At 39.1% G+C, this 15,117-nt stretch overlaps 1 protein-coding gene across 1 annotated transcript in view; it reads right to left on the bottom strand.

Annotated features, from left to right (window-relative positions):
* LOC120779085 overlaps positions 1–13,396 on the bottom strand; it is a 142,094-nt gene extending 128,698 nt beyond the window's left edge. The window contains exons 1-3 of the mRNA XM_040111236.1: positions 13,358–13,396; positions 5,756–5,824; positions 4,972–5,194 (exon numbers count right to left, since the gene is read on the bottom strand). Of these exons, the coding sequence (XP_039967170.1) occupies positions 4,972–5,090 (119 nt within the window). The 5' untranslated portion in view covers positions 5,091–5,194; positions 5,756–5,824; positions 13,358–13,396. The remainder of the gene's footprint in view (positions 1–4,971; positions 5,195–5,755; positions 5,825–13,357) is intronic.
* Positions 13,397–15,117: the final 1,721 nt, after the last annotated feature.

Here is a 15,117-nt window from a genome sequence, read left to right as displayed (position 1 = left end):
GCGTGAGTCCTGTCAAGCTGTCATCTTATTTTTGTTCAGTATTGTTCGGAATTTCATCATGGAAAGACTTACGCCGCGTTCTGTAAAGAATGTGTGTCAACATAATCGGCCTATTGAGCGTACTATTCGCAACACCATCACCCATTCATTATTGAATAATATACGACCGAATAGAAAACGTACAACACGAAATGAAGAAAATATAGCGAATGTAGCGGAGAGTGTACACGAAGACCGTGGATAGTCGATTCGACGACGTCAGCAGCAGCTCATAAGCGTACAAATTACAGCTTGGCCAAGCGATATTGCTTCGCTCTATGGGCTCTTGAAAAGTTCCAAGAAGATCCGACGTTTTCTAGCCAAATTTTTTGTAGTGATGATGCCCATTTTTGGCTCAATAGGTATGTATGTAGCCAGGCAAAATCCTTGCTTTTGAGATAAAGAGCAACTTGAAGAGATTCAAAAGCTGCCATTTTATCCAGAAAAACAACGCTTTGGTGTGGTTTGAGGGGCCGGTGGAATCGTTGGTCCATATTTCCTCAAAAGCGAAGCCGGTGAGAACGTAACCGCCAATGGGGACTGTTATTGCGCCATGATAACCAACTATTTAATGCCTGAAATCAAAGCTCGTCATCTCGGTGTCTTTTGGTGCCAACAAGACGGAGCCGCTTCCCGCACATCGCATTAATCAAATGTTTGATCAATTAATGGTTCTCACTTTGGTGATCAGATAAATTCACGTTTTGGGTCAGTCGATTGGCCATCAAGATCGTATGATATCACATCGTTATATTTTTTCTTGTTGGCATACATACATACATACACATGTATGTAAAATCTAAAGTCTATGCGGACAATACCGCTTCGATTCAGGCCTTGAAACGAAACATCATACGTGTCATTCGCTAGCTACCTGCCAAAATGCTCAAACGAGTCATCGAAAATTGGATTCAACGGATGGATCATCTGAGTCCTAGCCACGGCCAACATTTGAACGAAATAATCTTCAAAAAGTAAATACCAAAGAATGTTCTTTCCAATGATAATAAACATTCATCATTAAATTTGTAGCTTCTGAGTTTTTTCTTTAAAAAAAGTAGGGAACCTCACACTGGAACTCTCTTTATATATTGAAAATATTTTGTAATATATTCGATAGGCACATGTATTTAAAATTTATATTCTAACTAATCATGTCTCACTACTAAATACTTTTGTAAACGAGTTTAACAGTGAGTGTCTACTTAAAAGTTTTAATAGAGAAAATAAGCATCTGCATACTAAACTCTTCCGATGCAGCAAAATTCAATGGCCCAACATCTCTACAAACGCTAGTCAGGACACTGGGCATGTGTACCTTTGCCTCGATTTATGGCACAGTTGCAAATTGATTCTTCGTCGTTATCTTGTGGCACTGAGATATCACTGTTCCATCACCATTACCATCATCATCATCAATCTCTGCCACAACTATTGTTTCTATATGTTATTTGCAAACTTGTGGCCACAAAGTGCAATTTGGTAGACATTCTAGAGGAGAGAGCGTGTAGCGACTTCGACGAAGATCTCTGCATTTCAAATAGAACATTGAGTGACTTTACGGAATTTATATTATGAGACAGAAGAAAATTGATATTTCTGCAAAGACGATGCGACTGATTTTATGAGTTTACGAAGTGTGTGCGCATTGTTTCTTTGCTTTGGATTTGCGGAGTGAGCTGTAACGGGTATGTAGCAGAAGTATTGCCTCGCTGTTGCACTGCTTGCAACGGCCAGCAAACTCACTTACTTGTATTATATTTGTGTATGTAGCGTTGTGGCATCACTCAAACCCGCCTAACAATAATATGAAATCAATACGATTGATTGCGATTTTTGGAATAGAACTTTGAGCGCTGTGGCCCTAACGGCTCCATAGCGCGTACATTCATGTGTCTCGAGTATACGTGTGTATATATGTGAATAAGTCACAGAAGTGTTGCTTTGTGTCACTAAATTTTATTGAATCTTATTTCCAATTTATTTCTCGAGAGTTTTGTATGCTCGTTTAATGTTTCATATTTATTTATATTTAATTTCTTTGCTTTTGTTTTGATTTGATCTTATTGAGAGGCGAATATTGCGGAGTGGAAAATATTGATATGCACACTTTTTTGTACGGCCATTAAATGGTTTTGAAAATATAGTGGTGATATTTCTCAAAGTGCTCAAGTTACAGTGGATGTGGTTGTTTGGTTCTGTAAGAGAGTGTAAGGTAAGGCGAGGCTGAGTTCGGGCGCAAGCCGCACGGTAGAAACTTGCTAAAATCGTAACAATTAAAGTTGTGTGAAATAGTACGCGAGGTCTGCAAGGCGAGATTTTTCTTATCTTGTCCTTTGCTATAGGACAAGTGCTCACTGGTGTCATGCCGAAAGTCACCAAATCACAAAAACATTAAGCTCAGTGCAACACTTGTACGGCAGTATCAAATGTAAATATGACTGTAGAAATATCTGTGGATATCGCAACCGGGAACGTGATGATATAGCACAAATGCGCGCTCACGCATGCAATAACCAAACAATTGACAATACAATACACCCATACAAAAGCACACACACACACACACACACATGGATTTACAGCTGCAGACTCATCGCTATAAATGCAAAAATTGATGCATTATTGGCTACAAGTATGCACAAAAATATTCAAGCGACGCATGAAATGGCATGGCTCTATGGAAGCGCACACACCGACACATCACATGCAGCAGAGCATGTGCATATGGTCTTTGTGTGGACTCCCTCAGCCATGAGCACAGTGAAGCCAGCCAGCCAGCGTCGAACAACAGCTGATACACCCCGACACCGAAAATCAAAAAACACTGTGAATAGTTCGCAATGGCTGGTTTGGCACTGAATGGCGTGTACGCAATCAGCCTTCCGTCTGGCAGCACTGCGAATGCTTGATGGTAGAAATGGAAATGGAAATAAATTCAATGGTCAATTTATTTGCAGTTTCGTTTTTCACATTGTCAAGTTGGCCTTGCGTAGCATGTCACTTACAAACCATTTATTTTTCCCTTCCGTTCCCTTACTCGCGCGGAGCTTTTGTCTCGCCCGCTTTCCCGGTTTCTTGCACATTTGTTTGGTTTGGTTGGTTCGGTGCGGTGCGGTGCGGTCTGGTTTCTGTTTTGTTGCGGTAAATGTCGTTATTCATGTTTTGCTAGCATCTTTTTGTCAGCTCTTCGCTGTTAATATGTATACAGCTCTGTGGATATTATGTTTTTCACTTATTTTATTTATTTGAGGCATTGAGTATTGTCTTCCGCTGAGTGCATGATTTGTAAAGCAAATTGCTCGTGCTCTGGCCCTTGTACAATGAGGTAAGTAATGGTGATACATATCTACACATTGTTGCGTGATTGCTTTGGCTCCTATCATATTTCAATTTGCCGCTGCATAGAGTGCCATGAATAAATTTATTGATACTCTTGTAGAAGGTGATGTAAATTTTAGTGGCAAAAACACTTCCAATGCCACAGCAGACGTTCATTATTTTATTTCAATTGGTTTTATAACGACATTTCCCTACTCAATTACTTGATTGATTTTAGGTACGTAAAAATTAAATTGTTCTGCTCTGCCTCCTTGGCAAGCAGCGCTCTTCGCAAAAATTCGCCTTTAATCTCCTGTGGGCGGCTTAAAAGAGTAGCAGGCTCTAAATGATTGGTATCATTTGTCTAATTAAATGTCTGGAGAGTCTTTAAAGTGATGAGCGCTTAATTATAACTGGATCAACGATATACCGACATTGAATAACACGGTTTTAGAAATTATAATAACAGAGCGGTAGGAGAGGGGCAGTGAGCTTCTTTACGGATATGTCAAAGCTTGGGGGAAAGTTTGGTTTGGAGCGGTTTACTCTCAAAGCTCTCTATCAACTCCAGTTTCAGACTTACTGATTATTGTATTGTTTTCCAAGCCGAGGTTGATGTCTCCTTCAGAGAAATGACCTTGCACTCGGATAGCAGGGCGTGATACTAGCCTTGAACTTTTTAACAGTGCGTTCTGGATCGCACTAAGTGTGCCTAACCTTTTTATCAACGGCATCGAGTCACTTTGCGATAAGACTGGTATAAGTGCCAGAAACGAAATCTCAGGCAACTGTAAAATTGATGAGCTAGCAAGGAAAGTCACCGTAGAACCGCTTTCAAAAGTATGGGAGCGCGGTACTTCCGTATCCACTTGTGCTCTATTAGTAGATAGCTGGGCTTCGCTGGAGCTTGGCCAACGCTGAGCCACCATCGGTACATGCGCTGTCACAAAATCCTTTTGCAACAAGATCGATCGCAGGAGTTCTAGTGATATCTTTGTCCTAAGTAAAGCTACCCTCTCCCTAGTTCTAGGAGTTTCAACAGACCATGGACCTATCGGAGTCCATGCTGTAAGCTTGAGAATCTTACCAAGCGCCATCCACAGAAGCTGTAAGGAAGAAGACGAATTGGAAACAGCTCAAAACTTCCCTTTTGACTGCCGGCTTTTGGGAGGTCAAAACTGAAACACTTGGGAGCGCATACCTTCAGATATTCCACCGAGCTGGTGAGGATGGAAATTGAACGCCTGTGCCAATTTTATTGACCGCGTTTTGCTAATTTATAACTTCGAACACAGAAGCACTTCTTTTTTATGGCTTCACAGAGGACTACATATAGCAGTCCAAGTGCGATCTCTCTAGACTATCTACATATTTTGAGCCACATATAGCTATCAGCTTGCTGGAGGAGGTTTTAGAATCGTGGAGCCCTTCTGCGTACAAAAGATAATGCCGTCATCTCAAATACATATGATTGATATAATATCAGTCGTTAGTAACCCTGTTTGGACTGCTTTTATTGTCATTATGGAAGTCTTTGTCACTACTTTATAATAATCTACGACAATTATGAATATGTAGAGAAGTTTCCGAATATTCAGTGTATTGACTTACCCATCAGCGCCGAAAGCCTTCAGCTCACGATCCAATGTTTCCTTGACATTTTGCTGCGAATAAAGTCCCATGGGGGAGTTGAATTGTTTGTGAACCAATTTACGTTGAACGGTGGCCATCGTGTATGGATACGGGTTTTTTATATTTTCCTTGTTGTTTTAGAGTTATTATATAAGTTTTTATAATCAAGTTTGTGTACTCTTCACTGATTTTAGCTCAAGATCTATTCATTTGATCGGTAGCGTTGGAAGAAAAAACGGTTTTAGTTAAGTGAGTAAATAAGTATTAGTACGGTTATAAGGTAGGCTCGTGTTTTTAGGTAGGTTCGTGTACACCGGTGAGGTAAAGAGTTAAGGAAGGTTAAAGAGAGTCAAAGAGTGCAATCGATGCAACGGTGGAAGGGATATTTTTGTTCTGTGGAAAATAGTAATTCCAATCAAAAGAGATATGTCGCCAATAGTTGGTGATAACGGTGCAATTGGTGATGATTGTTTATGAAATTGGGTTAGTCTAAAAAATGTTTTAGAAGTAATATGGAAAAAAGTGGTTTAAAACCAAATTATTTTGTATGAAATTGAGTGTTGCAAAATTGAGTGAAATTGTTTCTGAATTTTTGTTTGTATTTTGGTGAATTGTATTTGTTGTTTTGTTTTTCAAATGAGCGAGTGCATTTCGATATTTCCCGTTGTAGCTGTTTGTGAATCTCTGTGTGCTTTCTATAAAGTTATTCAGTTGTTCTTGCTGTGTTTGTTGTTGTGATGTTTTCACAAATATTTTTCACTACTTTTATATATGTACTGGCTATGTGGCTTTGTATTTCGTTGTTGTTTCGAAGATCGTCGGGTGATTCGCTCTGAAAAGATAAAAATAGAATATTGTATTTATTAAATTGCATGAGAACACAGCAACAATTTTCCATTATGCTTGTGTTATACATATAAACATGAAGTGTGTGAAAAGATTTTCATTATTTTTCCACAGATAACGACGATATTTGCAGAATAAGAAAAATATCTACCGAGTATAACGTTTAATTAATGATGCAAATAAAATTATATGAGAGAATTAAGTGAACTGGTCGATTTATATCTAAGGACGGAGAAAGCACGTTTATTGCGCTGAAAATGAGGTTACCATTTCCAACACATTCAGCAGTCGGAAAAAACCTTTACAAAGTTTTGAAAAGGGAGGCGTCAAATATTTGAGACAACGTGATGCCAAGGTCAGCACTTACAAGGAAAGGCCGATCGTCGGCTGTCGAACAATGAAATCATACACTAACTAAGGACTTGCTTAAGGGGTTACGTGGGTTTCCTTTTTTCAAGACTTTTTTTCTAATATAAAAAATGAAACATTTTCTTAGAGATAATAAAAAATATTACAAACATACACCATTAACAAGGAAATTTTGAAATTTTTAGAAAAAAAATATTTTAAACTCGGCCATTGCGACGCCATATCCGGTGACCTCTCGAAAAAAAGATGAGTTTGCGTTGGCAGGATAACTCTTAACAGGATCCTCTAAATTGAAAAGTAAGTGTTTTAGTTAAAACCTTAACCAAGAACTTGGACGAAGGAAAAAAACTGAAAATTGCATTTTTTGCAGACATTTTTACAAAAAAATGAAAATTTCGCGACATTTTGTTTTTCAAATAGTTGTAATCGAAAAAAAATTCTTCCTTCAAGTCTTTAAGAATTGTATCTCAAAGATTTGAGTAAAATTTCATGAAGATCGGTTAAGTAGTCTCGAGAAATCTTGCCAAACGACTTCAAAAACACAGTTTCCAGAAAAACGCATTTAAAAACTTCGCATTTAGCATAGCTAGCCTTGAGCGCACAAGTTCTCAATGCTGTATCTCAAAAACTCTTACTCGGATCAACTTGAAAATTTAGAATAATATTCTAGAGATGTTGTAGAATTGAATAAAAAAAATATAAAAAACTAATTTTTTTTCAACTCGTAAGCCCATGTAACCTCTTAAGCGAGTACTTGTGTGTAAATTGAGGATCCCTCTATGCCCCTGCTCCAAAAAAATAACTTTATTTGCCACTCTTGTCACACGGAAATTTCGCTGAATTGTTGAAACCCATTTTTTTGTCAAAAAGGGCAATTTATCCCATTTTCCATTCGAATAGTCTCACTTCTCTCGCTTTCGGCGCTTTTGTGTGTCAAGTATCTCATTGTTGCTGCGCTGAATTGATACTTATTTTGATGAAAATTCAATTAAAATTATCGCACTGCCAATTAAATTAATCCACCTGCCAATATTGAGGCCCGCACAACAACGCCACACACACAGTCCTGCGTATATGTAGCTGCAGCCATGACACACGCATGACGTGCTGATGCAATAAATATGCCAAGTTGTCAGTTGACGCTGCGCTCGGTGGCCGCCGGCTACTACAGGTGGTCCCTTTGAATTGCGTTGCACATTGTGTCGCATTCAAAAGTCCGTCGAATTGTTATTGCTGCGAAGGCTTCTCGCTTTGCCTTCATATATCCCGCATATAGTACTTGTATGTTATGTGTGTGCCATGCACACAGGATGTCATACGCAAGCGCTGAACAAAAGCAGGGGGAGGCATACGTACATATCGCTTTTTACATTCCCAATTTATGGCGCGCTTTTCATTAAATTGTTTTATAGAAAAATAATTGTTGGCCTGCGCAGCGTCATATTTTGTTGAATTCGTGCTTGCTCCATGCTTTATGAGTGCACAATGAGTTATGGCGATCGCTTCAGCGATCATAAAAATAAACATATACGAGCACACCGACGGGGGCTTAAAGCTTTATTGTTTGAACAAACCCTGATCTCAGTGCGTCCTCGTCACTATCCTCAGTTATTTATATACACGCTTTGAGCTCAGTGCACTCAAAAGAAGTGCGTAACTCAAAATAGGAACGTGAGCATGTTGGAAATAAAGAAATCCTTAACACTTCTACCCAAAATAAATGAAAATGCGCTGGATTTTACGAGTACATCGTTCGCACGAGTACGCAACGAACGACCTGTATACGGACCGCACACGCACACACTTGTGCCACACATGCATTAGGGCTGCTTTGTCCATGACTGCCACCCATTCGCGGCGAGGCGGCTTTGTTCGTACACAAGTCGCAAGCGACATACACACACGCTGGCGCGCATTAGTTCCTTGCCACAACTGTGCGGTTGTTGCTTGTTGCACGAAAAGCCTGGCCCAAGGTATACACGACACAGCCAGCGCGTGACCCGACAACGTGACAACTCATTTGCTTTGTAGCATCCGCGAGGATCAACCTACCTAAACCAGCAACAACAGCAACATGCGCTGTGATGTAAGCACAACATCATCATCACAATTACAATTATCACCATTTCAGCTTGCATCATGGCCCTTATCATAAGTTTACTGCTCATCAACGCAGCCCCTGCGTCATGTAAGAGAAGGCAGCAGCAGTTGGGTGGTTGTGTAAGCCTTTGTTTCTACTAAATGCTCAGATTCACACACAAACACACGCATTTACTATTTAACTACCATACTTGTATGTATATGTGTAGGAGCTGTCATGTCACGTGTGTGCGACGCATCGCCCAGCAGCTCCGTCATAGCACTTATTTACGAAGCTCACTGTGGATTTTGAGACGTGTGAAGCTACTTTGTTTTTTCCTGTCTACTTGTTCTCTTTTATTCCTATTTAACTCTTCTTTTTATATCCACAATCTGCTCCATCTTCGCCTTGTGCCGTGTCACAGTTAATTGCCTTCGGTGTTTCCATGTCGGAGTCGGAGTCGGAGTCGGAGTCTCCGTTGCCGCTGCGATTCGCTAGTTGCCATACGCTGCATCGGGCAACCGTTAACCGTCAGCTCTCCCTCACTGGTCGTGTGGCGGTGCCCACGTCGGGCGGATATGTGTAGCTGCCATCCGAGCAGTCTGGCATTTTGTTTGGAAGCCGGCGGCCGGAGTTTACACAACTGCATAGAACTTCCGTATATTGTTTGCTGCGCCATTATGTGTTGGCGAATTGCATTTGCATAAATTTAAACACATATTGGCTGCGTATGCATGAAAACATTGCACATTTATGAGCAGCTACACCGCGGCAAATGGCAGCACTTTCCCAGTTTTTTTACTCGGACCAATGGCGAGTTTCTCGTATCGTGTCCATAAAACATTGTTTCAACTTTTTTACGTTCCCCACCTTATGATATGCCTCATGATTTCCAAATCAGAGTTATTCGCTCACCTCATTGTGAAGAACTTGGCAGTGTACCGCCCTAATGTTTGAGTATATGCGCTTCCTTTTCAAACTCTGTTTCCGCGGCGTAAATTTTTAAGCTGTCTCTAAAGGTTCTTATGGAATTAGTGGGACTTGGCCTGCGACAACCTTTAACCTTCTGAGTGAAATGCCAAAACATAGCCTAGAACTGTGTCTACCTTGCCCTTTCAAGAGTTGTCAATTACATTTCAGCAGCCTTGGAATATTCGAAGCCCAAATGGCCCTCACAACTCTTTTTTTCTCGGTGCAATATTAAGTCCTTGTGTGTGTGTGTGCCCAAGCATGCGTATGTGTGAGTTGTGCCATAGTTTTTATGCAGAAATTTCGCTTGTCAGTCGGAAGCTATGAGCGTCATACTCGTGTGTTTGTAGTTGTTTTCTTTTATGATTGTTTGTTTGCGCTTTTATTAGCAAAAATAAGTAAAAACAAGCCATAAGTTTCCAAAGTTTTACAATGTTATCTTCATCGTTAAGTTTTGTTATCTCTTTCTTAACTTTACAAATTCCCATATCAAATATGTCCGTCCGTGTGCATATGTTAATGTATCCATTTAAGTCTGTGTGTGTAAGCACACATACACATTTATATAAGCATGAACGTTTTCTATACAGTAAATACTCTTCCATGAGCCGTATTTATGTTTAAGCGCAATTTGAAGCCATAACTTAAGGGGTTCTCCTTCTAAAGGGTGTTTCAATAGGACACTACAAAAGTAGACCGATATTTCTTTTCAGTAAGGTTTGCCATTTCATCATGGAAAGATATATGATTCAACAACGAGTCGAAATTATTAAAATTACTACCGAAATTCAAAGTCAGTGGCCTCCACTTTTAAAGGGCTAAGTTCAATTTATGGACCTTAAAACCGTTCTGTCGGATCAACAATTGAGCGTCTAGTGGAAAAACTTGATTCCAGTGTGACAAAGAAGTGTTCATAGTGTCGTGAATATTGCTGCCGCTAGCGTATCAATTGAGGAAGACCCAAATCAGTCTCTCGTCGTTCTCAAGCGTTGGGCATCTCTGTGACGTCGTTGTGGTGAATTTTGTGAAAGATCTTGGGCTACATCCTTACAAGATCAAATTTACGCAATAACTGAAGCCGCTTGACCACGGCTTGAGCTGAGCAAAAACTTGAAAATGATCCGGATTTTCATCGAAAAATCATCTTCAGCAATGAGACTTATTTCTGGCTGAAAGCTTTGTCGGTAACACATACATGAGTTATTTGTCAGGCAGCAATCCACACGTACTCCATGAGTCACGTTTGCTTCCCGAAAAAGTTAGGGTTTGGTGTGTATATGGGCCATACTTCTTCTGTGATGATCAAGACCGACACGTTACTGTGAATGAGAGTCGCTACCGCTCAATGATAACCGAATATTTTTCACCTGAATTGGATGATATGGACTTGGACAATATGGGGTTCCAACAGGACGGTGCCACAATCCCCAGAGCGAATGTCACAATCGATTTATTAAAAATCAAGTTTGGTGATTGTGTTATCTTACGAAATGGCTCAGTCAATTGGCTGCCTCGGTTGTGGGATTTGATGCCGTTAGACTATGTCCTTTGGGGCTACGTCAAGTCTATGATCTATACCAACAAGCCGGCTACGATTGACGAATGATGAATGACGAATATCGAACATGAAATTGCAGCAGTATCGGCCGATTTATGCTTGAAAACCGTCGAAAATTGGGTTCAGCGTCTGGACTTCTGCAATCGGGCCCGTGATGATCATGCAAAAGAAATTGAGTTCCAGACATAATGGCATTGAATGTACTTTCGCCGGAATAAAGAATTATGTTGATATCCCTTTTTAGCGCTCTTACTGAAAACCCTTGTATACTAGTTCACACACCTAGAGACGCATATGTAGTTGCAATAAAACCGGTAAAGGATCTTAAAATACGGTCTTGTATCAATGAGTGATGAGTGTGTCACTCAATTTTATCAAAGCCTGTTTCAGGTTGGATCCTTTGGATCTCTAGTTCCAAACATTTGCTCTCCTTAACACCTTAATCTACTTGTGTTCACCTGCGTGTGGTAACATTGGCTCTTGAGCTCAACTTGCAACCGATAATTTAGTTTCATTACTTCGGTGTCAAAGCCATAATAAGTAATGCCCGTTAATGCCACACTGTGTACTAATCGATTGACCGAGTTTTGTGTTAAAAAAATCAGCGAAAAGGGAGCCGAGTTGTTGCTGTGTTGATATCGAAAAATATTGAATGCGCTTTGGCGCCTTTGGACTCGGTAAGTGCATTACGAATTTACGAATTTGATGAATGCATTTGTCCTGAATAGTCTGCCTAATTACACGCTTTCACGTTCGGTAACTCAATTAAGTAGAAAGCAGAGCCGAGCTGAGAGCGACTCATTGCGAAACGTTGGCTTTTTTGCACTTCAATTCAAGTGGATGTCAGGTAGGCAACGAGTATCCTCGGGCGCAGAGCCCACAAACACGCAGCCTTCACAGCACAGTTATACACGTATAGTACACATTGCTGTTTGTGTGTGTGCGTGTATGCTTGTTAGAAGACACGTGGAGAGCTAACTGTCTAAATGCCATGCAAAAGTGAGCATTCAGTTGGAACATTGGAGTTTCCAGTTGCATAATTGCCGCTCGTATTTCTTTACTACCAATGCAGCGCTGCTTTCGGCTGTGCGCATGTGTGTGTGTATGTGTGTGCCTCTGTATCCACCCTGTTTGCTGTGTATTTTAATGTAATCTGAGCATCTGTTTGTAATTAGAGAGAAAGAATAAACAAAATTAGTAGTGCATACGTGTGAATATTAGCCCTTTGCCTTTGCTGGCGTTTGCCTGGCATTTGCTAGCGTTTGGTACGCTCCTCAGTTCTCAGTTGTGAGTTAATTAGTGCACAGTAGTGGAAAAGCTTGTGTAAAAGAGGTGAAGGTGAAGTGCTGGCAGCATTCGAAATTCCAGGCCAATCATATGCGCCTTTCATTTGCTTCGTTGACATTTCTGCACTCATTTGCCGCTGCCATTCGACGTACACACACAGTCACGACGGAATCTGAGGCATGCTGGAGAGCATGCAAACTAATTTCGTTACATATATGCATGTATGCATATGTGTGGCTCGAACTGCATTGAGGCAAGAGCTACCTTTTAAATGTAGTCAAAGTTTAGAGCCAGCTAAAATCAAAACTCTGCTGCGGCCGCTGCTTGAAGTAAGCTGCTAGCTTAAGGAAGATAAAGTAATATAACTGTGCTCTCAGCTGCCGCTTCTAAGCAATATGTTTCGTTTGACGCCCACAAAGTTGCGAACGGTCGTAAATTGTTAAACAAATATATAAAATTGTCTTGTGTTTGTTTTCGTTTTTGCTTGCTTTTGTTGTTTTTCACTGCTGCTGCATGACAAATGGTCGATTCGGGCCGAAGTGTGTTTCACATTATTAAAATACATGCACACTCAGCTGTAATATATAAGAAAATCGTTTTGAAATCAAAAAATTTGTATTTGTATTTCTCAAATATTGTCACGTAATTAATTAATGGAATAATTTATTTTAAGGTCGAGCGAAGTTTTCTATATTTGCCTTTGAGATTTCATAACGATTATTGCTATTATTGCTAGAAACTGTTTATATTAAATTTTCGCTGTTATTTTAAGATTTCAGCCAGAATTTCTTTTTGGCCATAATTATATGTATACATATATAGTATGTAAATAATAATAATAGATATGTAAATATTTAAATCATGCGTCGCCTTTCTCGAAATTCTGTATATATGTACACTTTTGTATTTTTAGCTGTATCGAATGTTCGCCTCGAATTCATTATTGGCCACTTAATTGCCTTAGTCATTAGCCTTGAACACACACGCACACATGCACACGCACACCTGAACACAAAGCGCTGGCATTTCGGTTAACAAGCACACACACACACACTTCAAGCTGTTTCAGTGAAGAAGAATTTCACAAATCCACTTCACTTCACTTCACTTCACTGGAAAATAAATAATTGAATAATCACTTTATAAAAACAGTTTGCAGCTAATTGAATATTAAAATATTGGCTGAGAAGTACTACTATTATCATAGAAATTCCACACAAATGTGGAGTCTTCAAAAGAACTAAGAGGGTACACACCTTGACTATGAATACACTACTGTCACACTTAAAAATTATTTTCAAACTGACATTTCGCCCATTTCCATGTTATCTCAAAGCGATGAAAAATGTCAAATGGACCAGCGACACACATGCACATATGTATGTATGGATGTATGTGCGGAAATGAGCATCATGTGGAAATGACTAAAAGCGCACAAGTCGTTTAATCGAAAGGCTCGAAAAAATGCTGAAAAAGTGCAAATCTGCCCAGAGTGCAGAGCAAAGGTAGATTGAAAGATTATTCCCAAATAGCTAAGGAGTTATATACTTACATGTATGTATGTACAGTTAGAAGGCTGAAAAAAGCGAATTTTCCAGAATTTTTTCAGAGAAAACTTTCGAATTTATTGGTCCAAAAATTTTTACACATAAACTGTATTTTAAGAAATAATAAGAAAGAGAGAGCAAAATAAAATGTTTTGACAAAATGGCGGTTTCTTAAAAAATTTAATATTTGACCAAAATTTTGTTCTTATATTGTTAAAAAAAAATATATTTTTCGGTGAAAAAAATCCTTGAATTTGAGTGCCTGGTCAAACTTTAAGCCGAGCACAGTGCTTATTGAAATGAAAATCGTAAAAATGAACTTATCTGCTTTTCAGAAAAAGTTTTTTTTTGGCCGAATTCGCAGTCGCTCATGCAGTCCATGGACATTGAATTGTGAGATGGTCAATATAGAGCGGTGGGCGTGTGTTCATCTGGCCAACTGTTTGTATTTATTAGTTCTCAACAAAATTTAATTCGGCTCGCCAGCATCATATATGCGACAAAGACGCCGCAAGCGCAGAGGGAATTTCAAATTAGCAGCTTTTTGAATACAATCAAATCGAAAAAGACATTTGATTTTTTGTTTTTAAACGAAGTCAAATTCAAAATAAAGCGTATGTGCAGTTGTATGTACAAACATATTCTGTTAATATATTTTCCATAGCAACTTTTCTTGGATAATTTTCTCAACTGACATTGTGTACGTTTTTCACGCAAATTTTTTGTTTTGTTAGGTTGTTATATACAGTTAGAATTTTCAAAAAATCTATTTTTTTTATTTTTTCTTAATGTACGTATATTTACAAATACACACAACAAATTTCATATCCTTCCGCTCCCTGAAATCAGCTGTAGTTCCTTTCCATATAAATATTTTTAATAAAACAAAGGCTTAAAATACAGTTAAAAAATGTAGTAAAAGTTCTCTCAAAAAAATTCCGGAAAATTCGCTTTTTTCGTCCTTCTAACCGTACATAATCCCTTCAGATTTCGTGTGTTAATTTTTGAATTTGGTCGAGGGGTAGTCGAGCGACCCATACCCCTTTCAAATCACTTACGCTAACTAAGCACCTCAGAAACGTACATATATACTTAAATATATTATATGTTTATTCATAAACATATAAATAAGTATGTATGACACATGTATAAGTCAATTTGTGTCAGCCCAATTGTGTACAACACATACCTGCACACCTTCTTTTAGACGTATATACATACATATGTATAGAGTGTGAGCAAGCGGCTGGGGAACGAGTGTTTCGAGAATCTTAATAATAATAAATATTTTGCTTTCAAATATAAGCAATGAGTAATATTATAATGAGTGTGTGTCAATGTTCGGTATTTACCTAATGTAATAATATTCACAATTCTCACCTCAGTGCATCGAAACCCACCACACTTGTGTGCTTCTCACTTTTATGACAGTGTGTTAGATAAATTGTTCAATATATTTGAGTGCGGAA

Source organism: Bactrocera tryoni, chromosome 5, assembly GCF_016617805.1.
Source record: "Bactrocera tryoni isolate S06 chromosome 5, CSIRO_BtryS06_freeze2, whole genome shotgun sequence".
Classification (NCBI taxonomy): domain Eukaryota; kingdom Metazoa; phylum Arthropoda; class Insecta; order Diptera; family Tephritidae; genus Bactrocera; species Bactrocera tryoni.
This window is presented reverse-complemented; position numbering and strand designations above follow the sequence as displayed.